This window comes from Zootermopsis nevadensis, unplaced genomic scaffold (assembly GCF_977971745.1).
Source record: "Zootermopsis nevadensis isolate Lab colony 2312 unplaced genomic scaffold, Znev_1.0 Znev_ptg000022l, whole genome shotgun sequence".
NCBI classification, from domain to species: domain Eukaryota; kingdom Metazoa; phylum Arthropoda; class Insecta; order Blattodea; family Termopsidae; genus Zootermopsis; species Zootermopsis nevadensis.
The window spans coordinates 23368881-23395468 of NW_028259154.1; the positions used below are offsets into that span (position 1 = coordinate 23368881).

Genomic DNA, 26588 nt, shown 5'->3' on the forward strand with positions numbered 1-26588 from the left:
ATGGCTCACGAGTTGGATCTTGGCCGGACTGTTTAGACTAACGGAAATCAGGGTTCTCTTGGTTCTGCAAACGCCGGAATCAAAGGGCTTACCTTCACGAATGTCTATTTTCAAATTCTTACTTAATCATCATTCATGGTCTTAATCTACATTAAAAAACCTGCGCAGTTTTCATAGGTTCCCGTTCTTAGTCCAAACATTACCATTACAGCCCCGTTCCTTCAAATTCCTTGGTTCTGTCCCATTATAAATCCACACAACAAGTTTTCAGTCTCCCGCCGTCCTTGGCGGTCTCCGGCCAATCAGAATTTTTGTCCGTTCATCACGCCCGTTATTACCGTGTGTCTGAACCACCACAACATTTCATATACATCTGTTTACCATTATCTGATAAGAATATCCTGTGCGCATCAACGCCACATCCTTACTGTGCGCAGCCGTGGAGATAACACTCCGAGCACAGGAAGACATAAACTTTTACGAGTTCATTACGAAAAAATCCACTAGCCCTGTTAACAGCGAGAATTGCATGGATCTGTTAACGTTCTACCACAATTCTTGAATTATTTATCTGTTTCTCTACGCAGCTTAATCTTGGTAATGATTCCATTCATTTATTGTAGCTATACTGATTTGGAATGCCGCCATTTAAACCCCTAAGCCCGGGTACGCAGAACTTATTTCTTCCACAAAATGCACAACTTCATCACATAATTCAGTACGAAAGCACGAAACCGATTCACTATCCATTGATGTAACCGTAAACAACACCCCCTGTATTTTGTACCCTCGTTAAGTAAACAGAGGTCATATTTTCAATCTATGAGCAATCACAATTTTTCCCTTTAATAATCTGATCACATTCAGGACAGAACTCGTCACGCCACTCGTACCGGCGCGTTATAATTCTTTCGTTCTTTCGTCGACTGCACAATGGTGCTTGAAACAGTCACTAAAAATTGCCACCTAGCTAAGTTCAGCAGCACTAAGAAACATGTGAAGCCTTCCTGGCGACATTATGAACAAGTTCCCTGTTCATGTGTTTCCTCGGCAAATTATCCAGAAGTGGTTTGCCGTTGCCTTCTTCTGTGTGTGAATGATGATGAGAACGGAGTACTTGAGTAATTGTTGGGATGCCGCGGAGAAACCGGAGAAGCCCCGGAGGAAAACTCGGTGATACCTGGACCACGGCCTTGCCCGACACAAGTTATAAATCCGGGCATCGCCGGGAATCGAACCCGGGACCCCAACGTTCTGACAGCTAGACCACTATCTTCCTGTACATACCACATTCTAAATCATCGACATACAACGACTGTCAATTAATTAAAAATTCTGAAGTAAATTGCTGTTTCTCTGAACTGGTTGGGCTCAGGGAAACTTTTTGCCCCACGCATCTGGGTCTGGATGCGTTAAGAAAAGGAAAATACTCGTTTCCTGTTCATTATCATGGATGAAAAGTAATCCCTGCCTCGTGCTACTTGTTCTCTTGAAGAATGCAAGTGAGAAGACGCAAAAAGACAAAAAAGAAGAGAGCGGTCCTACCTCCGGGTCGATCCGGCGGTACTCTGCGTCGTCTTCGTCGACTTCGAAGTACAGTTCTGTTGAAGTGATGGAGACAGTTCCTGGTGTAACCACACCTGGCGCCACGAGGCGGGCCTTCGTGCTGATATTCACGGGACCTGCAGAAAACAAATTACGCCGACTGTAAGTATATATCATGTTTCCATTTTATGCTGGTCAAAAGACACTAACACTTTCATTTTCATTCCAGGATGAATTATATTCTCCGCCAACTCACCTGTGAGGTCAACATCGAGGTCACGATCATCAGCCAGAAGCTCGCTGTCGTCCATTAAATCACTGGACTGCATCTGCTGTTGCTGTCCGCGCGAAGCTGCTAAGTGAGCGTGAAATTCCTCACGAGCCTGAAGAATGGCATCCTCCGGAGCACCGTGCTCAAGAGCTGCCTTCAACGTTGCTTCTGGGTGACTTGAACCAAGAGGATTGTGTACAAAACGTTTTCTCCGCCTTGCGTCATCTTCCCACGCGTCCAATTTCCAAAATTCGTTCAACCTGCACAGAAATTTTCTGTTAAAAAGTAATGACTTCATGAAACTTTGCCATTATTAATTTTAAAGAAAGGATAATACGACACAAAATATTATGAGGATAGAGAACGCTCTTGTTCCAGAAGCTACGACACTTACATGGCCGTGTGCGGATCCATGTAACCCCAGGCACCGTGCTTATTGGACATGATATTGCGAACCTTCTCCAGCAGCCGGCTAGCGATCACGTTGTCCCTTCGACGTGCGGCCGTGATGAGATGGTCGCACATCCGTTCCTCTTCCCGTCTATCTAGCAAAGTCTGTGCGCACTGAGACTGAAATCAAACGACGACACAGATTAACGCAGACAGACAATAAATGATCCATATCAAATGGAAATAATGAAAGAAGACTAACCACAAAAAGGAAGCTGTAGTCTGAATATCATTTTATGTTGGCTCACGGGAATAAAACTTGAGGAAAAAATGAAAACGGCTGAAATGAGACTTTTAAGGTCAGTGAATGGCTGTAAGGCCCACTTAATGGTACCTGCACCTTGTCGTGGTGGTGGGGCTTGAGTACCTCAGTGGCCCCAAGAGCTACTGGTAGGGTTGGTAGAGGGGGAGAGGTCAGACAGAGACAGGTACCCTGGTCCTCCAGGTTGGGAGTTGGTCGCAAGGCCAACAACCTTGCACCGTAAAAAGGAAGATGTTTCGGAACCTCAATCAAAGCCTCGGACAGACGGACCAAACAGAGGACCGAATGGAAGAGGAGAATTGAGGAGGCCGTGGACCGAATATGGGCCGGAGAGCCATAGAAGAAGAAGAAGAATGGCTGTACAAGATTAGATTAAATAAAAGATGATGATATACCAGCAAAGAGTAAAACACATAAGATACTTATTATTAAGAAAACAGAATTTGCATAAAGAAAATGTTTGAACATCAGAAAGACATCAGGAGGTGAAATGAACAGGACAGATTCAGGAATGTCGTGATTAAGTAGGCATAAAATCAGAATAGAATTTTACTTCACATACATCTTAATTTTAAGTTTATGATATCAACACTTACCTCAAAATCAGCATGTTTCAGAACATCGTCTGCTCTCATCCTATTGAGGATGAACTCGGCCTCATTGGCCACCCTCACAATGTGGTCCTTCATTGCATGTGATAGCAGCCTGTGAAGAAACAATCACATTCCATTTGTAAAACGATCACATTAAAACTTCAGACGGTATGTCTTCAATTAATATTGAAATGGACAGAACAATAAATATAAACGCAGAAGTGAGATATGTTTTGAACAGAGACAATTTAGCGCTAAAATAATTACAATATGCCCACATATAAGGGACACAAAATGAGTGAACACCTTAAATGAAGTTCAGATTTCCTGCATAAGGAACATTCTTTATAAAAATATCTTCAAATAACAGAAAATCCTTCCTCCCTTGGGGCACAGCATATTCAGCTGGAAGAACCTCTACATAAAAAACTCTCACGTAGTCTCTGAACAACTTTACAGTTATTTGCTCTTGGTTCTTTCTAGATCTGAGTAGGACTGGGATTATATAATAACAGCATAAAATTATTAACAAACAGCTCTAGGGACGAAGACTTATAACATAAATAAATATGCATCCAGGCCTTAGTGATAAACAATCACGAAGAAGACTTCTGTCTTCTGGGTCGTTGCGCCGTGTAGTCTGGTCGATATCAACCAACGTTTGAGAGGTCATATTGCCTCCGTCATCGCCCTGATGACGGAGGCAGTATGACCTCTGTAACGTTGGCAAACATCGACCAGACTACACGGCGCAACAACCCAGAAGACGGAAATCTTCTCACCGCTGTGAAAACCTCAAATCTTACAATCAGAAAGAACATACCTCCCCTCATTAATAAGCTCAATGAAGGCAAGACCAGCGTGTTTCTGCAATGAATTCTGCCATTCTTGAGAGCACAGCAGCATCACTAATTCAACGACGGAGTTGCTGTTCTTGAAAGTTGTCAATCCTACAACAAAAATTTCACATCACCAAAACATGCTGTGTAAGAGAGAAAAAGTTTTTTTTAAATCAGCCATAAAAAAAAAAAAGAACACAGATCCTCACAACAGCCACAACAGAGGGAATTTCCACCTGGAAGTACACGAGATTGCTTCAATAAGAATCTGTCGACTTACTTGTTGTACAGAACTATTGCGTACAGGTGTTAGGACATTTTGGAATAATGCTCCAGTTTTTGACAAAACCGATAAATTTCAATTTAGGCTTCACATAAAGTTGGAACTATAAATGACTGATATGTACCAAAATTAAATAAATCTGATAACTCTTAGTGTGGTTCCCCAATACCAAATTTTGTCGAGTAGTTCTGAAGGTAAAAGTTGTCAATGGACAGTTGGCTCCCATTATGAATTCATTCTGTACACTCATTGCAAATAACGCAGAGAACATATACTAACAAAACCTTACTGTCCACAATTACTTACTCCCATGCAATACTTCTATTATATTCAAATATAAAAGTGTACTTCCACAGAATCTAAGAATAAGACTTTAACACATTAATTCAAAAATGAGGAGCCAATAGCCACACAAATTAAGAGCAGAAAATGGAGGTGGATAGGACATACCCTGCGGAAGGACCAAAACGCTGTCGTAAAGCAAGCACTCTCCTGGAATCCCCAGGGACGGAGGAAAAGGGGAAGGCCAAAAACAACCTGGAGGAGAACCACTGAAGAGGAGGCAACGAAGGAAGGAAAGACCTGGAGGGAACTGAAAGTTCTGGCTCGTAATAGAACTCGTTGGCGCTGCTTTGTCGAGGCCCTATGCTCTGGCTAAGACTGACAGGACATAATCATCAATCAAATCACATTAATTCAAGGTATGAAAGCTCTCTATCAGTTGTATAAAAAAGTCAATTTAGTTAGTTCTCAAAATAAACTTACCTTTGCCCTCCATAAGGAGTTCCTGCCCATGTGAGCCAACCAGGGTTTTGGAAAGGAAAGGTGCAAAGTCAACCATGATTTCCCTCAGCAGCGGACACACTGATCCAAGTGCCATCTCCAATTTCTGAGTGAGAGAGGCTTCACGCGAAGGCGTGGGCACAGCCAGATGTTCGACAAGAGGTTTAATGGGTAGCTCATCAGGTCTGGCCTGAGTAGGGGCAGGGCACAAGCCATCAGGGACTCTCACCACAGAGATCTCCCCCATTGGCTTCTCTCCTCTCTCCACATTCCCAAGACCACTTTCCATGTTGCCCTCAGCATCAACTATACCACCTGAGGACATGACAGAAAATGCTTTTGGATCACACACAAAGTATTACTTACATTAGCAGAATATGGTTGAAATTTTTAACCAAAATATTTCCATTTGACACAAAGCCCCATTAGATCTTCTAATTTATGTGAAAGATTATTGCACTGTTACTGCAAAATATAGATATAAAATTTGTAAGAGCAAACATAGGAAAGTTTTTGTTTCACTTATACTGTAAACTAAATTTTAATGTTTCATACTACTTCCACAATGATGGGTTTTAAATTTACACGATGATAATAATACAGACCTCTAGAATGAGACATGTTATGGATGTTCCTGTGGTCCTCTTTGTTGGTTATTGGGTCGCCATCTTCATTAAGGTTCACGTCAGTCCAGCTTTCATCATTAGAAGCAGGTTTATTGTCATCTATGAGAATCTCATTGTCTATATTGTTCTCTGTTGTGGAATTCAAATTGATAGAATTTACCTCCTCGACTGAATCGCCACTCTGAAAGCAGAAGTTAAAATGTGAACCAATGTCATTCAAAGCAGTCAAGTTACATTTTTTAAAGAAACAAGATCCTAAACTCAGGGGAATTTCAATGTCTGCTTTAGGTATTACATTCTTGTTACTTAATTTGGTTATATATTCCTCATAGAATATACAATAACTTTATTTATATATACATATACAGACACAGATTACATAATAGGAAGCATCAGATGTTGGCTTATTAAGACTGGAGATCCATCAGCAGTTGTGGTGTCAAACTTAGAGAGCCAGAAACAAACTTTCAACTTTGAAAATTTGGTCGGCACAAACCAAAAATGAAGGGAATACAATTACCTGTGAAGCAAAACCAACTAGCAAGACATGGTTTTAGCAACATTAATTACATTAATCTAAAATAAGTATCAATTACAGAACAAATAAATGAATGATGGAAAATATGACATATTTTAGCTAACCAAAATATACATTTTTCATTTATATAATTAAATTATTAAAGTTCTGATTAAATTTTTTTTCCAAAAATACAACATGCTAATGCATGGTAATCATGGATTTCTCACTGGTAATAAACCTAGGGGCATGTCCCCCATAAATTAGTTACCACTTTACACTCGTGTCATATTCACGTCATACGGACGACAAGTGAAGCAGGTATAGCCTACCAGTGGCATGCAGCAAAAATACAAAGCTACATTTACCTTATTGGACTGCAGGGTAGGGGGTGGTAGCCTGGCATATCTCTGCAACCCATCACTCGGATCTATATCGTAAGGATGATTTAGCGAAGACGCATGCGAGGAAGCTCGTGACCTTGTGCTACCCTACAGTGTTAGTAACAATTCCCTCTGTTAGAAAACTATACAACTATTGAAACTGCAGATGTTTCTTAGTAAATTCCGCTGGGTTTCAACTACAAAAGTGTTTTATTTAGGAAAGACAAATTTTTGCACCCATACCAAATGGCAGTCTGCTGAAAATGTTGTGTATATTAAACAATGTTAATGATAATGGGCATTCTTCACACACATTATGGTTATTGATTGTAGATACAGATAATGTTAAATTAAATTCTTATTTTAATGTCTTCATATTTATTTATTACTGCTTGTATTTTATTTGATATATTTTTGCACAGCCTCCAAAAGTGTGTGTCTCTCAATTATGTTTCCTTTCTTCAGTTAAAGTTGTAATAGTTGTAAGAGTTTATAATTTCTATTATATAGTTTTTCAGGAAATAGACAAAAATAATTCTGAATGCCAGTACGCATTTCCCCAATTTATTCTGTTGCTAACTTCATTAGGTAAACCATTTTTATTTATTACTGTAATTGTAAAGTACATGTAAAACTCAATTTCAATTAATTTATTACCAATTTATTACACCACATCAACTGAAACCCAAGGGAATATACATTATTGACTCAATATTAGTAATGAAAGCTGAAAATGAGATTCTATTCTAGTTAAGAAATAGCCATTTCAAGTACAGCAGAAAACTAACCTCAACCTCAACCATGAAATCTTAAGCAATAATAACAATTGATTTTCTACCTTAAGAGAAGGTGGCCCACTAGAATGAGTGTCAGGATCTGCCAAAATAGATGAGTTGTTCTCATCAACAACAATCACCTCATATTCTCCATCTTCCTGAGATAACTGCTGACAAAGGCTTCTCGGCTGGGCTGCAACATGTTCATTACAGACACACATTAATATCTACAACAATCTTTACAAGAACTGGTCGTCAAAATCTACAATTTAAACTTGATCTTACAACATTTTGGACTCTGACATTATACTGCCATATTTGCTTGAATACAATGTACATTGTCTCTCTCTCTCTACATACCTTACATGTCTTACATTCACACATTCAATTCTGTTACGAAATTTACAGAAGCATTTTATATGTTGCACCAGCAACAGAAATAATTTGGAAATTCTAATGAAATGAAACACTGCATTTAAAAACATGTACTTAATAATAAGAGATTTTCAATCTATACATCAGCCAAGAGCAATAATAAAGTGTACTAATCCAAAATAATACCAAAAATGTTTAATGAATTGATACCTCAGGTCTGAAATTTTCATTGCAGTGAATGCCACATTCCACATTTACAGATGTGTACTGTATTTAAGAACTTGTACAGTGGCTTGTACAAATAGAAAAGTGTAAACCTATTTCTCCAATTTAACATTTGAAAACTGGGTTGAACTTTAAATTTGGTTAAATATGGAAAATTATTTATCAAATAATTCCACTAAATGTAACACACAGAATGAAAATATTTCCGTTCAAATTGCCATTCAGATTGATAAGCCAAGACGATACAATGTTCAAATTATAGTAAGGCTGAGAGCTTGTGTAGATAATTTTAAGATTTTACCAAATACAGAACACTATAAGCCAATCCTAGTACTCATGCAATATAACATGTTCTGTCTCAGGTAGGGCATACATTGGGTTTCAAATTCAAATCCTTCCTACAGCATGGACGTGTATATACATGCACTTTTACCACCAGCAATCATTGTATATTAATTTGTGTTCATCCCAAGGGTAAATGCCTATGTAAATGAAACACAGCTGATGAATCTTTTGGAAAAATGGTCTTACCAAGAATGCTACTGAAAAATTTACAGATTACCTCAGTGTTTCACCAACTTTCTCGCATTTTAAACAGGAAGATGTCATGGTCCTTTAGTCAAGTCAGTATAAGGATATAAAATTAAATTAATACAGTGAATCTGACACAGGGAAAACCTTAAAATGTGAGACATTTTTCTAATTAAATAAAATCAAAGATAATAAATTTTCCTTCAATATAACACTACAAAATCTGTGCTTATCCACATGTTTTGTGAAAAACTGACTGCTTTCTCAAATATATTTCCATCCCTAATAATTCCTGTCACCTTAACAACTGCCAAAGAATCTTTTCTGAGGTGGAAGCACCTATGAGGTCTACTCCACTATCCTCCTCCTCCAATGGTAAGATGATGGTTGTCAGAAGGGACCTAAAATTTAGGGCACGCTCATTCACTACAGTGACACGGTGTAACCAACATCCACAGTTTTACCTTTGCCAGAAGTAAGAGAAAGAATCACATAGGATCTGGCCACTCTTGAACCAGTCCAGCAGCTTACCTCTGATTACTAGGTTCCCAGAGAGTAATAATGTCATAAATGATCTACAAAAATTATGTTTGTCCTCAAGAAGAGCTCTCCAGCGTTCTCTTTTATCAAACCTCTCGATCATAATTTATTTTCATTTTTAAACAGGCGTAACACTTCTGTGCATGCTTCACCTCCAAGGGACTAAGCCTGCATACATGATGTAAATGCACAGGAATTACTTTTATCTGTAAATTCCTTGCTGTAATAACACTTTACGCTCCAGCTAACAACCTCACATATTACAGCATCAATTTATAAGTACCTGGCAGGCTAAATGTCACAGAAATCATATATGCCATGCTTTTGAAAACAACACCAATGTCACTATAAAGAGTCTACATAACATTTCAATTAAAATTACGTACAAATAGAAGTTAAATATATCCATGTATACACATACACTAGAATATATGCACCACTTTTTGTAAACATGTTCTGGAACCATTAATAATAAAATAAAGAGCAAAAATCCAGAGCTTGACTGAGGCTCATACTCCATTATTCATCATAGCATATTACACTGTAACTAGCTGTACATGGAAAATTCATTACAAGTTTAAAGAATATTTTTTTTGCTAAAAATAAGACTGGCAAAGTTCACCGCATGTCACAAATGGACACGTATTCATTAAAATCACAGTATTTGATGATAATTATTTGAAAGATAACAGAATGTGCATAACATAAAACATTCATCTTGTTATAGGCTGTTCCATCAATCCCAATTAGAGCAGGTTCACTCAGAAGAGTATCCATTGCCACACCATGTATTTGCAGCCCTTTAAAAAGAAACGTCACACCTCTTCTAACATTGTTAATAAAGGATTTTTTATCTTATTTTTTCCCAAAACTAATAAAGAAATAAGAAAAATTATTACCATATGCATATTGGTAATCCTCGAAACATTGAACAGAATGAAAACATTAAATTCTACAAAAGCATTAGAAATCAAATTATACACTGCATCATACTTTTAGTTGAAAATCAAACGTAGATGTCTAGAATATTAATTATCTATAAATCAAGAACATAATGTGCTTGTAATCTGAAGCATTACATCAAATATATAATGCTAAGCATACTGTACTTCTAAAAACATTATGCTAAATATGTACATTTCATAAAAAACCAGGGAAAAGCAAAGGCCATATCCAAGGCTACATTATCACATTTTTTATCTGAAACTGTCTATATAAAATACAGCAGGTTTCTTCTGTAATTACTATAAGATTTCTTTAATTAATACAATGATTACACCCAGACATCCACAGAAAGAAGTACCTAACCAACATCACTACGGCACAGCAATTTATATGTATAAAACACAATGACATTTTATATGTGAATGCTGTAGTTTCTTTGTATACGTATTTTCACCTAAAAACATTACTATCATAAATAATATTTAACTATGCATACAATCTTTGCTGCCTAGCAGATAACTGTGTTAAATGGAATTTTGCAGAAACCTGTAGTTCAGAAGCAAATCTGTAGTTTCCACTCTATAACGCTATAAAAATGATATGGTATAGTATTCAGTACTGACTACACAATCAGAAATTCATCTATTTTTCTAATATGAGAAAGGGATGTGATTCTCAAGGGTAATCAAAATATATTTTCATAAATAATCCAAAAGTCATAAGTAACCACATTTAATATATAACATTTGAGTAGCTCATATTTCACGTAGTCTCCAAGATTAAAATAACAAATATTACCAACACTGACCCTGAAATAAGGCAGGAAATCCCTCTTTAATATCAGTAATCTTTACTATCTCCACCTGCTGGACCACAATGACTATACATGGAAAATATTTAATATAAATCTTGAAACATCTTTCGTCTCCACAACCTAACTGTTTTTAACACCCAATACCTGAAACTTCCCATATATTTTAAAACATCAGCATCAAAATATTAACAGTGAATGCAACAAACTGTTGCTTGCAAACTGGTGGTTGACAGAAATAAAGAGAAACATAACTCCATTTATAAAAGAAAAATTTCCTGGTTATCAAATACTTCATATTCACAACATAACAGCAGTAGCACATACAAAAGCATTCCCAGACAAGTAAAGCAAAAATCAGCATAACTTAATGCATCATCGACATGCAAACAAGATGCTTTCATAGGAGTTACCACATCAAAAGCTTGTGTTAGTGAAAAGCAACACAGATGAGGAACTGCAAGGGGATGGAAGGCAGATTTACTAGCATCCCTGTTTCTTAATATTACTTTTAACTTTTCACAAAATCTTCAAAGCAGATAAATACATAAATAGACTACAACACATCAATAAATCAACATTCACGGAATGCACTAGGCTAGGAATAACAAGATCAGTTCTTTACTCAGTGCATCTTCCTTTTCTTTTGGAGATATAACTGTTCAATTTGAGATGCTAGTAGGCGGTATGGCTGCAATAAACATTCAACCAAATTCACAGCTATATGGAAACAACTTTACTCATTACGTCAATTACCTTGATGACCAAGAGTTGAGTTTCTATATCTAGTTGGCACATGATTGTTGTTGTTGTTGATGTTGATGTGGTTGTTGTTGTGATTTTTGAACAAAGGGTTTCGATGTCGCAAAAAGGGTTGATGCTGGGCGTTGGGGTGCGACCCAGGTAGGAACTGAGGGTATACATGATGCGACCACTGGGGGAACAAAGGCCGCGCTCCCCCCTCTACATGTCAGCATCCCAAAGAAACAACATATACGCACACACCATTAGCAGTAATATGGCAGGAGAAGCACAACTAACAGGCACTTCTGATCCAATTCATGAAATGGTATGTTTCTCTTAAAATGTCTTACACTGGAACTTTTATCATTTTAGAACATCCAATATGTGCTTCCATGAACCAAAACTCCCAAATTATGTTTCTTATTAAGCTCCACATATATAAAATAATGAAAATTGATGTTCAGAATATTCTGTAAGTGTAAATTTAATTGGAAATTATCTATTTTAAGTTTGTGTTTTATTATTCAGTTCCACTGATACTTTTAAGGCAAAACTTTCATTGAATTACAATTCTAAAGAACCTGAAGGGGGACCATAAACTTAAAAAAAAAACTACATAGAAAATATGTATTTAATGAATTAATAATAACTTTCACTGTAATAGCAATGAAGTAAATAAAATTATAATGAATGTATACTATTGTTATATATACATATTTTACCCTGCAAGTATGTTTTCATTCAACATTGCAGAATTCATTAATTCACAATAAAAATACATAAGTTACTGTAATATTTTAGTAATTAAGCTTCCTGAAATATGTACATGGAAGTTCAAAGCAAGTATTCCAGATCAAAAATTTTCATCACAGTACAAAACTGTGATATGGTGTTCCAATGATTATAAAAGCTCAACAAAACAAATTTCTAACCCACTGATTGTGATCTACAACTACATATTTTATTGAAGTTACTTCTGTGCTCTATAATTGTGTTCAAAACATAAATAGGGTGTAAAGGGACAGATAAACACAATTTTAACCTCAAAACTAAGATGTAGCTGAGTGGCTAGTCTCAAGATCTGTATTTACTCAGTAACATAGTTCCCGGTATCTACTGACTAGGAAATTGGCTGGGCCCCAGAGCCATTCTGGATGTGACAACATAACAACAAAGATCTTAATGACCCCCATCAGGAATTGAAATTTGACACTGATATCAGTGAACACACTGGCATAACTCAATATTAAGGTACTTCTGGATCACTGTAATAGTGTTACTAACAACTAGAGCCATGTCATTCTTCCAACAACACATCAGCTGATTTATTAACTGTATGAAACAACATAAATCTAAATTTCAGCCAAAACAAAATCCACCACCTTTTTTGCACTTAACACTTCAAACAAACAAACCAACCAAAAAGCTAACTAAGGGCGGAGTCCTGCGCAAGCACAAGACATCGTCCCTTGCTACGTAACACCATTCCTGCGTACAAAACGCATTGCTGGAAATGGTAAACAGAGCCTTATAACTAAAACGGAAATTTTGCTAACGCTAACGGGGTTCTGTCATGGCGGGATGCTCGACCATTCAAACTACGGTCTGTCACTGCTGATGGGAGGTTATTCTGTCAGCCAACTTGTCCAAAGAATTTGGTTGGTTGGTTCTCTGAGGTTTGAACCCTGAGAGGGAGGGGCCGTTTCGGCTGAAGACTTAACACTTCAAGTAATTTCCTGTGATATAAAAATGCAACACTCATTTCATAATCACGGTTCACTACCAAATTGTCTCATTCTGTTCACATACCAGAGTTGTAGGTACATTTCCACATACTGCTAGAGGAAGAATGGGATATTTAACATATATCAGAACATTAGAAAAGTACTGTAACTTGATACATTCATTTGTCCAAAAGATGACTCTATAATAGTAGGCTACGTTGACAGTGGCAATCATTATCCTTCCAAGTGGCTGGTTATAGACTGGATGGCCATGGTTTTAATTTCCCACCTCACCACAATGTCCAAACTGGCTCTGCGGCTCATTCTAAAGCCTGCGTAATGAGAACCAGGGGCTAGTTCTCCAGGACTAAAACAGTGGGAGTTTGAAGCTAACCACTCACCTCCTGTTAGGTTAATGCCAATGACTAGAATGTGTGAAGCAACACCCCATGAGGTGGTATTTAGACACAGGGGCAACTTTTCATATTAACAATCAATTCATACGGAAGGAGTGATGTAAAAATACATGGGCTGGAAGGGGTTAAATGCATGTAACTTTTTCACACTTCATACAAGTCACGTGACCATTTCCTTACTGCAAGTACCAGTTTGCATTTCACTGTATCTACTGTTATCTAAAAACCCATCTCCCATACCAAAACCCCACAAACACTATAAATGATAATAACAAACAAAATTAAAAACATGCCCAACACAAACAAGTGTTTTAAATGTTAACATTCATGCTGTCAACCAGCAGGCACCTCGACCCCTACACAAAGTGACTTGATGTGGGAAGAGCTTCGACTGGGAAAGGACAGAATGGTGAGGAGGGGTGAAAGTGATGATACCAACTTCACCACACTAGCATAATCTCATGTGGACTAATACTTACTTAACCCTTCCAATGCAAATTTGTGAACTTTTTACATATTCAAAAAATGTAATGCCATTTTAATTTATTCTGTGTCCCTTCGGTTGGTCATTTATGAAGATCGTATATATTAAAAATGTCATGCCACTTCCACTGTTTTGTGTATGAAGTAAATGCATACAAGAGAGGTCATGTTTGTCCGAATTTTTAACCTAACTTGGTATTGGAAGTCTACACTAAAAGGCAGCAGACAGATTTGATTGGTTTACCAGTGTTATCAATTTACATAAAGCTCAAATCAATTTTTATGTGTTTTTTTTTAAAAAAACAGTGAATCATGCAGCAAATACAGATCTCATTAAGAGTAAATAACATTTCTTTGAATCATTTCCATGGTTTACACATTTAACAATATATGAGGAAAAATATGAAATATGAGGCCTACAAAAGAAGTGAAAATGCGGACTAGATCTGTATATATCAATTTATGACAATTTCATGACACTACCGAGTTTCCACCTCTAGCATTTCAGGGCAGTAAGATGTACAAATGCAAAATGATATGTCAGATACCTATGACTAATCTACATTAGACATTTATAAAATTTCTTTCATCAACAGTATATGGATTTAGACACTATAAGAGCAAAAAACTTACAGAAGATTGGTGCACCCGAGTATTGACAACTTACATAATATTACAAATTTCTTCTGGGTTTAATAACTGTGTATATCCAAATAATCTGGTGTTTTATGTCTAAATGTATTTCAAAACTGAATGTAACTAAAATATGTTTCTCATAAAATATTCACATTAATAAATGCCAGCATGGTGGGGTGGGTGTTGGGATTGGTGGTGGTGCCAAAGTGTCCAGGGTATGAAGTTGACCACTCACCTATGCCCAGTGAGTGATAAGATCTCAAATGCAAGGTGTTCTGTAAGATTTATTTACAGATTTTAAAGGAAGAAGCCACATCTTATTCGAGAAACACTACCAACAACTTCGTTTTGTAGGCCACAAAGCAATATGGAATCAATTTATGCTGTGTGAACACCGCTATGTATTGTGAATGCTTTGGCACAACAAATGACTGCTAAATCAGTGCCAACACAACCATTTCAGTGCCAGTCTCTCTTAAGATGCTAGGTGCAATAAATGATATGCAGATTTTGTTGAATTTGCTGTAAATATTAACATAAATTACTAGGAATTCTAAGTAATCTTCATGCATAACAAAATTAAATTTCCTGACCCCACTTTTCAATTTTTGACCTTGTATTCCCGGGTCAAGTTACATTCAGCAATCTAGTATGGTGAATATCACACATGAAGAATCACTCTGACAAATGTCAGAACTTCATGCAGTTCCTCTTATACTATTTGTAGACACAAATCTTGAAATTCACGAAAGTCTAAATCCTTGTGACCAACTGTTGGTCAGTGACCTACTGTTTGAGATGGACCATAGCATGATTTAACTAGCTCCATGAAGCATAATAAAATATTTGGAAATAACAATAATAAATCAAAAGTTCATTCATGGTAAACTTAAGTGGAGATTAAATTCATGGAATGCTATCATTCAGGTCAGAATATTTTGACTTCTCATCACCTATCTAAAAATATACAAATTAGAATATACAAGACTATAATTTTACCTGTTGTTTTGTATGTGCCTGAAACTTGCCTTTTACCCTACAGGAAGAACATTGATTGAAAGCATTTGAGAACAGGGTACTAAGGAAAATGTAAGTCTACAAGGTCAAGAACAGAATTTAAATAAATATTTTTCAGGCCCTACAAGACAAAGAAAAACTTGAAGATTTCTTTGGAGGAACTTGATTCAGTACTTTTATAACCACTCTCCAAAAATTAAACAGAGACAATATTAGCATTACATATTTGATTTAAATTTATTAAGCACTATGCCTTGTGTAATTTATAATATTACTACTGCAAAATAGAGTTCAACAGATTAGGAAAGCATTGTATTAAACCAAAATAATAAGGTACTAACAATTCACAATAATTCATGATAGCAATTTTACATAAAAACTCAACAGAAATGTAATTTATAAAAACAAGTTTTCTGTAATAGTTCATAGATATTTTGCTCTTGTGCAAAACTTGAACGTAACATGTACATCTTATCAGATTTGCCTCCAATTGTAATAAATATTAAAATATTTTTCTGCAATGTTGTTAGAACACAGTGACAATTATACTCCATATGGTCTTACATACATACAAGAAACTGACAATACTAAATAACGGACTAGTTAAAGAACTAATTAAACTTGTTTTCCACTCTTCCTTGTGTACACATGTAAAAATTTCTGCATATTGGTCAAGGATGAGTAGCAACTCTGGGCCAGTGGAGAAAAAGGACATTTCAAATACAACAGAGAATGAACAAAATAAATTAAAATAAAGTGAGGAATATAAGCAAACCTACCTGGAGGACTGCTTGCGCTGCCTCCATGATGTGATCCTCCATTGCTACGTAATGACGTTGCAGCCGTGGGTGCTGTGGGGCTTGGTGGCCGAGGTGTTAGCGGGGGCTCCAGAATATCCCTGTACTTGGATACCATCAACACTGAGATGAAGTAGACAATGGCGAGAGACAGGAATTGAGCTTGTTTGGTCTCCTCCTGTGAGAACAATTTAATGTTTTGTGTGATTTACTTAAATGCACGAGCAGTTAGAATTTGATCCAGAACTTAGAATGTTGGTCAATCAATGTTAATAAATTGTCTTATGTGTTTCATATTCATCAGTCTTCTAGATGTATTTACCGATTACACGCACACGCCTGTCTCATCCATGCAGCACAAAATTCTTACAATCTGTTGTCAGCAAATGGACAAAATGAGAAGAAGAAAAAATTGGGGTAAAATCTGAACTGTCCTTGTATATTATTTAACAATTTTCATAGTCACTCTACATGATTTTGAATATGGTCTCTTGCTCTGAAGAAAGAACATAAATTATTCACAAAGAAGAATTATTTACTAAGGAAGATGAAATAATAAGATAATTAGTAAAATTACACAATAAGGAACCTTGGAATTTATATGTCATATAGGGTAAAGAAATCTTTAAAGTTCTTGAGATGTAACTTATATGGAGGTAAGAAATGAATACAAAATTTTGGTTTGGAAACTTCTTGGAAAATGACAACCTCAAACACTGAAAAAGGGATGAGTCACTTAAGTGGTTCTTATTTAATTATGAAATGTTCACATTACCACTCATCAGTTTACTCACAATAATGCAATTGTGCTAGTTTCCAGGGAATTCTCATTATTGTGAACTGACTTCATGGTCCTACGGATCTTACATTTATGCAGAATTTTTTTTCCTATGGAAGCTTTCAAACATATTATATAGAATTTTTCCATAAGATATTGCAAGATAGCTTTTGTTTTTCAGTAGCAATGTCACAAACCAAATAAAAACAGAAGTTTTCACAACAATCATTAGTTAACAGCAATAACAATTACTTTCGATTTTTAATCTTTCTTCAGTCTCCATTTTTAGATACCCTGGAGACTTACAATCAGTCAGAGACAAACTGATACAAACAAAGAAGCCAAAGCTAACTCACCACATCCCTGTAGATGACAGCTCGCAATCTATTGACATCCATATCTTGCAATAATTTCTCCGGATCCTTCACAGGACTTGACTGACTTATTAAGTTTTCGACAATATTCTGTAGGACACAAAATAATTATATCAAGCCACAAATCATCTAAATAGCATTTAACATTGTCAATAATACTACACAAACACATTAGAGAAATAAATATTAAGTAAACACTTTCAGTGCCAAACCACATGTACTGTGCTGACTGGGTCAGATCAACACACATTTCTCATTAAATTCAAGTCCTTTACATCAAACCTGCACAGCATAACTGGGCCTTCTATTTCTCTATTTCACATCAGGAAGTCTGTTCAAAGAGCCCAGCCGTCAAATATTACACACTTTCTCTCATAATCATAGAAAGAAAGAGAAAAAATTTAATGGCATGAACATAATATCTCGACTACTCACTGATTTTAAAATAGTGACTACAATTAACTAAAGCACTTTCAGGTGAATGGAACATTTTGAAAAAAAAACTGCAGTAAAAGTTGTATTATCCAACACACTAGAACCTACAACCTTCTGTTAAACAGATTTTTCATACATCCCCAACACTAATCTTGCTTGTGTTAATCATAAACAATACCAAAGCTATCCAGAATGCAGTTTGAATGAGCAACAGTATGGAATCACTTTCTAAAATGCAGTATCTCCAGAAATAATATCTATGCTTTTATGCTGCTGTTTGTTATTGAATACAGTTTCTACAGCACTTTCAGCAGCCTTTTTTTACCAGAAAATTTGGAAAAACCTGTCACTGTGGTAAAATTTATTTCATGTTATTAAAAGGATTCTGAACTACAGCCTGATGTTAATAACCAGAATACCATGTAGCTCACCAATTACAAATAACAAACTTTTTTAATATTTCCTCCATGCAGGAAAGTTATATTTGCATATGCAAACTAAAAAGTAAATTTTACTTAAAAGAACAGTCAAGAGGGGATGCATGACTTGTAACACTGTGGCACTGAAAGGGTTACATTCCAAATAAAGGCAGACCAACAACAACAACAACAACAACAACAAAATTCTCTACAAAATGAAGGGCAGTGGGACTATAGTCATTTTTGAAAATAATTACAGAACAACAATTATTCATTTACATTCAGCCAAGTTTAAAAAGTATGATGAGGAACACATAGTCAAATGCATTTCACTACGCTTGGCTGTAACTGGCAATGGGTTGTGAGTATTTCTTACTGTTTTACATTTTTAATATACTGCATTCCTTTTTTCGACTTCAAAGTGGCTGGCAATGGCTGAGGTGTTGAAGCAATTTGTTTGACAGAGCCCACTGCCTGCTAAAAAGAAACATAATTTCAAAAGAAATGTTTTAATAATATAAATCTTTTTACATTTTTAGTTACTGCTTTTACATGTTAATTACACAACACCAATATCGTTGCTCAGAGGAATATTTTCTCTTTATATTTACTATCTTTATTCTTACACAACAGATTCTGTGTAATAATTTGCAGTTTTTAAAAATATTTCTATACAGTAGTCCCTTACTAAGAATGTTTTTATCAAGCATTGCTTTCAGTGTCTGGTTAATAAATTATATGCATTTTACCACCAGAAATACCAAGTTTTCAGCACCCATATTTTCCATGCAGCTAAGGAAATCTTTGGACCACAGAAACAAGATGAAAAGTGCAAATAAGCATCCTCCATTATTATTATTGCCCTCATTTAATGGCCCACAGATAAATGAGGAACCCTGAAGGTGTATGTTATTAAAATTATTTAATTATACTATTTCAACTACATAGGTAAACTATATGAGAACAGATATTAATTGGTAGGTATCTATGGGTTTGGAAGACCTAAATCAAATTAAGATCCTGGCACTTACTTCAAGAGACTGAGAAAACCACAGAAAAACCTCTCAGAGCAGACAGTTGGCAACCTGGCTGAGACTAGAAATAAGTCTTCAGAACTGAAGCTATGCTAATGTGCTTTGTTCGAAGAGTGTGGACTCCACATTGCTCTACTTACCAACATTTTCACCACCTCAAGCTCAGTCAGTTTTGTAAATGACTACAGGCTCAGTGACCAGGGTTCAATTCCCAGCAGGGACAAGAGATTATTTCTCTTAGCCTCTGCATCCAGTCAGGTTCTGTGGCCCACCCAGACAATAATCAATGGGTACCAGGGACCTTATCTCCGTGAGTAAAGTAGCTGGAGCACACAGCTGATCACCCACCTCCATCTAATGCCAAGGTCAAGAAACAGTGGAGCTATACCTCCACTACATCTTATCTCTTCATGGCATGATGCTTAATAAGTAGCAGAAACAGCTTTCTTTTTCCACCTTCTGTATGTTGTACTTATGCTACAATCATAGCTGTGCAACCCCCCTTGGCCCCAGTTTCAATAGACCATCGCTTGTAAACAATAAGTGTCTTTATTGCAGGTTTAGACGGGATAATAACCACTGAAATTTTGCAAGGGACTACTGTATGTATTTATGTCACTTTACACAAAGATTATGACAACTGTTAAGAGAAAATATATTTTAAATAAAAAAGTTTTATGAAGCATATTTTTCTTTTAAATAATAGATTCCTAACAGCAAATATTTATTAAACACATTTAAATGCATGCATTTATATAAACAGTGTATAAGTGAATATTGCAGTACCTTTGGCGATGCTTGAACACCGCGAATCAGTGACTGCAGATGAGCTGCTTTGTTACTACTGCCGAGTGCAGGTGGAGACAAGGTGGAGAATGGACGGCTACGCTCCTTGCACTCAAGGCAATTGCGCACAGCACATGTGCACACCTGTAACACAGCAGGAGAACCATGAGAACAGTATAGAAGACAGTAGAGAGAGAGAGAGAGAGAGAGATACAGATAGACTCAAGTCAAATATATCCTCAAGTACAAATCTGCAGATGGGTGAACTTCCATGAAATCTTTTGCTTTTATTTTGAAGATGCACTGATTACTACAGCACTGAATAGGAGATTAATTTGGTGGTCCACTTCATGATGCTTTTCAACTGCTTAGACTATGACAGTGTTGAATGGGAAAATAATTGTAAATGATGAAGTGGGAAGGATGTGGAAGTGGCAGTGGTTGTAAGGTGCTGACTCAGGTTATGCTTGGAGGAAGTGAAGACTTATAACCTTAAAATGAAAGGATGTCTGTGAATAATAAATTGGGAAGACTATGACACATGATACAAATACACAGAATCTAGACATAAAACCATTCAATATACTACACGAGACATTAGCTTACCAGTCGGAGACACTGACGCAAAATGCCACCACTTGACATGTTCTTTTCTGCCTCTAGTTCACAAAAATTGAGTGAACTGGCGAAGATAAGGACATCAGCCATGTTTACTACGCGTTGCAAGAATGAAACTGCAACCTCAATCGGCATTCCTTGTGTAGGCTCTATCACATCAAGTTCACTCTGAAAACAATTTCATAAGTATTCAAACTTTTGTTGTTTGTATTCCTACTTTTAGGCCTAATTAGCCTGTGACTGAAACTACCTCTTTCTAATGGACCCAACAGAGTATGTATTCCCCCATCCTTTCACCTGAGGCCAGAAACAGATCCAGTTTCTGAAATGCTGTGTTCTATTCAGAATATCAGATGGTGGACAAAGTCCAGAAATCCACTAATAATAATTCTAATTGGCTTGTTATTAGGATTAACAAGCACAACTGTCCCATATTTTTAAAAGTCTCTAAACATACAATTTCTTTTTGTACTGATAAATTAATATTTTTCAGAATCCTATCATAACTCATTTTTTTAAGTGTCTAGTTTCTCATTTAACTCAATGGCGGACATTAGCAGCTGCTGCGTATGTGCATTTTGGTGTCCTTAGTTACTTTATTGTTAAGAAACATTACATAATGAAAGTGAAAACAGTTCACTTATTGGACTATGGATGTAGTATGTCAATATATAACGTTCATAATTCATTTCGGACAATTTCATAAAATCATTATATACTTTGAACAGACAAAATTAAGTGGTATGCCAAAGGGCTAAACTAGATACCATGGCCCCTAAGACCACTTCATGCCTTTATTCCTAAACATTTTCCACATTAAGTGCTCATGATTGACAAGTTAAAAAAATTTGCACTTAAATTTCTTGTACACATAAGTTACTTAAATTTACTGCAGAGCAACTTACATTTGGTGATGTGGCTGATGCAAGTAACGGCAAAAGACCTCCACATGCTATGATCAGATTATCTGCTAGTTGGGAGATTAAGTGAACTGTGTTCACAACAAATATGGCATTCTCACTACTGTTGACAAAATCTAATACTGATTTTGTTGAATGGCTGAAACAAAACAAAAAAAAATATATTCAAAACTGGTTAATTTCTACCAGACTACATGGTGCAACATCCCAAAAGATATCATCTTGTCCCTGCCTATATGAGAACCCAAAATCTCACATAATCTTACTTATTTATACATGTTTTGTAAGACCATATTTGCAGACGTACAACATAGTGTACCCCAAATCTTGTCACTTTGTGTACTGTTTTCTGGCTGATGTGATGCTTATACAGTTCTGTTGCAATACACCACCACCTAAGTTTTCAGTGATAACAAAATATGCAGTAAAAAATTAAGCTGTGTGATGCTAATAAAGAATTATAGTAAACATAAATTAAAAACATAATTCATCAGTGAAAAACAATCATAGCTACAGATGGTTACTATGCAGAAAACTCCGGGTTCTTAGTCTAACATTCGTCTGTAAAAATTTCAGATAAATAATCTTACAAAACTGTTGTAGAATATAAAAACTTTAATACATGGACAGTTTAAAGAAATAAAATTTATCTTAGTTATCAGTTATTCCTATATATGGTGTGCAGTTTCTGAAAGAAAATATTTCATTTTTACAGGCAAGTCACATAAACACTGATATTCTCCATGGTGGATCATGTTATTTAATCCTAATAATCTGGTAACAAAGTTTTCAAAACACATGAGCTAGTGATATAATAAAATATGGACACTTTCCGTTCTGATCATTTCGCTCAAGATGACTTGCTGAATACTTTATTACAATTTAAAATTGTAATCTTCCATATGGCTATACTGTTTCATACCTTCTCCAAACCTGGATGTCTGTCTCCAAAGAAAACAACACATCAGACAACAGACGCTGGTGGATATATGACCACTTGAATTCAGGAATACGAAATGGGGGTCTCGTTGGACCAGGACTGAACATGGGGCGTGATGAATTCTGCACCACCGGACAGGGCTTTGAGCGTTTTGTTTCTGAAATACAAAATATGATTTAATTTCAGACTGAAAATGCTGACATACACTGAATGAATGTTCTTTGAGACTGTGAATGGCACAATGCATTCTGCATCAGCATTCATTTTGGGGCAGGGAAGAGGTAAGAAAAGAGGGTCTCATAATGTGAGAAGCTCTGACAAATGTTATCAAATCCAAATAAAGTTTACAGGTGAAAATAGAACAATATTCAGAATCAGATACAGCACAATCAGTACTAAGAATACAGAAGCCAAAAGAATTTATAAACTCCCTCTAATATATGACATCAAAATAAAACTGCCCAACATCATTAAGAAGCACCCTGTTCTCAAGTACACTAAATATTTTGAAAATTACCATTATAATGCTGCATGTTTTAGCTCATTAATCCATGAAAGAAAACTGTGTTTAAATAAATAACACTTAAAATTAAGCAGTATTCATGAAAATTCAAATTTTAAAATCTCATTTTATATATATATATATATATATATATATGCAGACTTCCATTCAAATGACATTTCTAAAACAAATAAAAACAATAGAATTCTGAAGATTTCTGTCTTCTGGGTTATTGCGCTGTGTAGTCTGGTCGACCAGACTACACAGCGCAATAACCCAGAAGACAGAAATCTTCATATTCACCGCTGTGAGAACCTCAAGTCTTAAATAGAATTCTCATTCCTTACACGTGAACCCAATGAAAGTGATGGATGACACACAAATCAAGCCAAATATTAACTTACCAAAGTGAACAGGATCAACCTGAGTAGAGGTGGATGCGCTGTGTGGTCTCTTCTGTGGAGAGTTTCTAGTGTGAGATGGCAGAATGATTGGTTCTCCTCCCACCTCCTCTGGAGTCTGTTTCCTTATGTCCACATTCAAATCTTCCTCTAATGAGCTTGATCTGACATCATGCACAGGGTGTTCAGTTCTGTTTGGATCACAGTTTGTGGAGGTTTCAGTAAAATCAGTACTGATAACATTTGGCACTTGATAAGAATTTGTAGTATCTGGCTCACTTTTGAAGTGATTGTCTGTCACCCTACCGCTCAGCTTTCCAACCTCAACATCTAGCAAATTGTCATTACCTTCACATGACTCCACTATGCTTTCAGCACCTTCATTTGGGGCAGATTCGATGTCTTCCACAACATGATCTACCTTCGCTTCATCTTCTGTTCCATCACTATCACTTTTAAAATGTTTGTCCTGAAACTGACCCTCACCATTATTCCTTGCACCACTCTCAACTCTTTCCAACAGTTTCATACACATGTCTCCAGACTCCCTACCCTCTAGCCTTGCCTCATCCTCGTCACTTGCAGTATGAGCACTTGTTGAGCAACTCTTCTCTTCACTGCCTCTGGCAAGGATCAGCACAGTTTCTTCTCTGCTGGTTTTTTCTTCTAAGGGACTTCCATTACTACTCCTCACAACTTCTCCATCTGCCTCTGAAGAAAGAGGTTTACTTTCTTCAGATTCCTCAGTCTCCGTTTCCTTCTTTTCAGTGCTTGTTTCAGCAGTGTCAGTTGGTGTCAAATATGCTTCTGAAGTATCACTGTCACCAATTTCACGTTCAACTTGAACGGTAACTTCACGGCTGACTAAATCCAGTGGTTCGACGCATTCCTTCATGGTTTGCTCATCATTCAATTCAACTTCTTCATCAAAACTTTCAGTAAGTTTGCCATTTTTCTCTGCAGGATTATCAGTTTCAGATTTTGAAGTGCCCACTGGGGCAATACTTTCAGCTTCATCATTCATTTTTTCCGTGTCTGATGTGGTTGTTATAGAATGATCTGTGGTGTTACTATTACGCTTGTTGTGGACAGGCAAATCATCATTAACTGGACACTCCTGCTCTTTGTCACCATTATTTCTAAGCTTTTCTATTGTAACTGGCTGTAATTGTTCCAGTGAATTATTGACAATTTCAGCAAAACTTTCAGCCGTAACAAATTCACTGGCTGGATTTGAAGATATAGATTCTGCCTTTTTAATTTCAAGATCAGTATCTTCTTTGTACACCATTTCTTCTGAAAGACTGTCATGAGAATTTTCTTTAAGTACTTGCTTCTTTGGTTCACATATTGGTGTTTCTGGGTAAACCTGTCCCTGGTCATTATCAGGTACAATTTGGTCCTCAGAAGCTGGCAGACTCTCCCCAAGATTTTCTGTATCTGAGACATGGTCATCTTCCAGCATAAGATTTGAATCTGGCTTGCACACTTCACTGTACAGGTTACAAGTACTTGAACCGATGGACACAATATCACTGGGAACTTTCTCCTCTTCCAGCCCTAGCAATCCATCTGCACTGCACTTGTCCCCAAGCCCATCAGGTGATCCCAAGTCACAGGTGCAAGACACAGAGCCTACCAAACCTCCTTGAACTGCCTGTTGCTGAGGTTCTTGCATCAGAGGTCCACTATCCTGGCCACCCAGATCACAGCTACAGACTGCGGAACCTGCCGTACTAGTGGGTTGAGAGTCCGGAAGTGGCAGTGCCGGACCCGACCAAGATGTGACAGGAGGTCTTGTGTGGTAACCGTTGGTATGCTGCTGGTCCCAACCTGAAATTGTGCTGATTGGACGCTGCTGACGAACAGCTGGATCTGTGATGTTATCTGATCGCTGTCGCTCATAATGTTCATACATCTGAGCAAATTGTAGTTTGAATTCCTCATATGAGACCTGTAAATATTTTTACTATTTGAATATGAGACAGCATGATAACAATGTCAACAACAAATAACGAAAGTGATGTGTACAGCCGCTAGAACTGTATTATATTCAAACATGCAAGATACGTGGTACACAGAAATGTATATTTATGGTGTAGAATTCTGGGCACCTAATAAACCAGCAAGAAATATTTGTACTAAAATTTAAATATATTACTTTTTGTTGGTAGACTAAATGGAATCAGGTGCAAACTGAATGGATATAAGATACAACAAAAAATATTGTGATAACCCAACTGACCATCAATTTCATTAAGATCAGCAACTCTGCTTACAATTCAGCCTGACTCATATCTATGGTGGCCTTGATGAAGACCATTATATTGTTTTCTTGTTTCCTATTCTGTCCCAATTTTACATTCAGTCTGTAACAAATTTTCTCCATTTTCCTTCATAAAGCAACATCTTCCCCCAGCTCTTGTCACTTCTATCCTAAAGATGGAGGTAACAGGGTCCAGATAAAAGTCAGAAGTTACTCTCATACTACACATTACACACAAGTAGACAATAAATACTACCTGGGATCAACCTATAAATATTAATACTACACCTAGCACAAACATAGATGGCCTCTCTAACCTTGGAATGAACGATGGCTAGAGTATCAACCCAGACTCTCCATCCACCATATTCATGCTTGATGGCATGATGTAAAAGCATACGAAACAGAGAGTATACCATGTCGGAAATCTTCTGCTCTTCCGAGTTTTTTGGATGGATGTAAGCCATTGCTATTAACCACTCCTGCAACAGAAATTTCAGATATAAGTAAATACTTCCAACCACAAATTGCCAGATATTTTTA

The 26588-nt window shown here is 36.6% G+C and overlaps 1 protein-coding gene across 20 annotated transcripts in view; it reads right to left on the bottom strand.

Annotated features, from left to right (window-relative positions):
- Positions 1–26588, bottom strand: part of rg (A kinase anchor protein rugose) — a 400245-nt gene that overhangs the window by 128617 nt on the left and 245040 nt on the right. For 10 of the 20 annotated variants that reach the window (XM_087353730.1, XM_087353732.1, XM_087353728.1 and 7 more), the window contains 19 exons: positions 26363–26527; positions 23783–25733; positions 22859–23033; positions 21922–22075; positions 21005–21184; positions 20399–20542; positions 18963–19055; positions 17707–17814; positions 16555–16750; positions 11512–11718; positions 7391–7521; positions 6538–6660; positions 5632–5833; positions 5009–5341; positions 3945–4071; positions 3125–3233; positions 2211–2386; positions 1802–2076; positions 1546–1682 (listed from right to left, as the gene is read on the bottom strand). In XM_087353730.1, coding sequence (XP_087209856.1) covers positions 1546–1682; positions 1802–2076; positions 2211–2386; positions 3125–3233; positions 3945–4071; positions 5009–5341; positions 5632–5833; positions 6538–6660; positions 7391–7521; positions 11512–11718; positions 16555–16750; positions 17707–17814; positions 18963–19055; positions 20399–20542; positions 21005–21184; positions 21922–22075; positions 22859–23033; positions 23783–25733; positions 26363–26527 — 4986 coding nt within the window. The remainder of the gene's footprint in view (positions 1–1545; positions 1683–1801; positions 2077–2210; positions 2387–3124; positions 3234–3944; positions 4072–5008; positions 5342–5631; positions 5834–6537; positions 6661–7390; positions 7522–11511; positions 11719–16554; positions 16751–17706; positions 17815–18962; positions 19056–20398; positions 20543–21004; positions 21185–21921; positions 22076–22858; positions 23034–23782; positions 25734–26362; positions 26528–26588) is intronic. The other 10 variants (XM_087353742.1, XM_087353741.1, XM_087353729.1 and 7 more) reach the window with 5 other exon arrangements.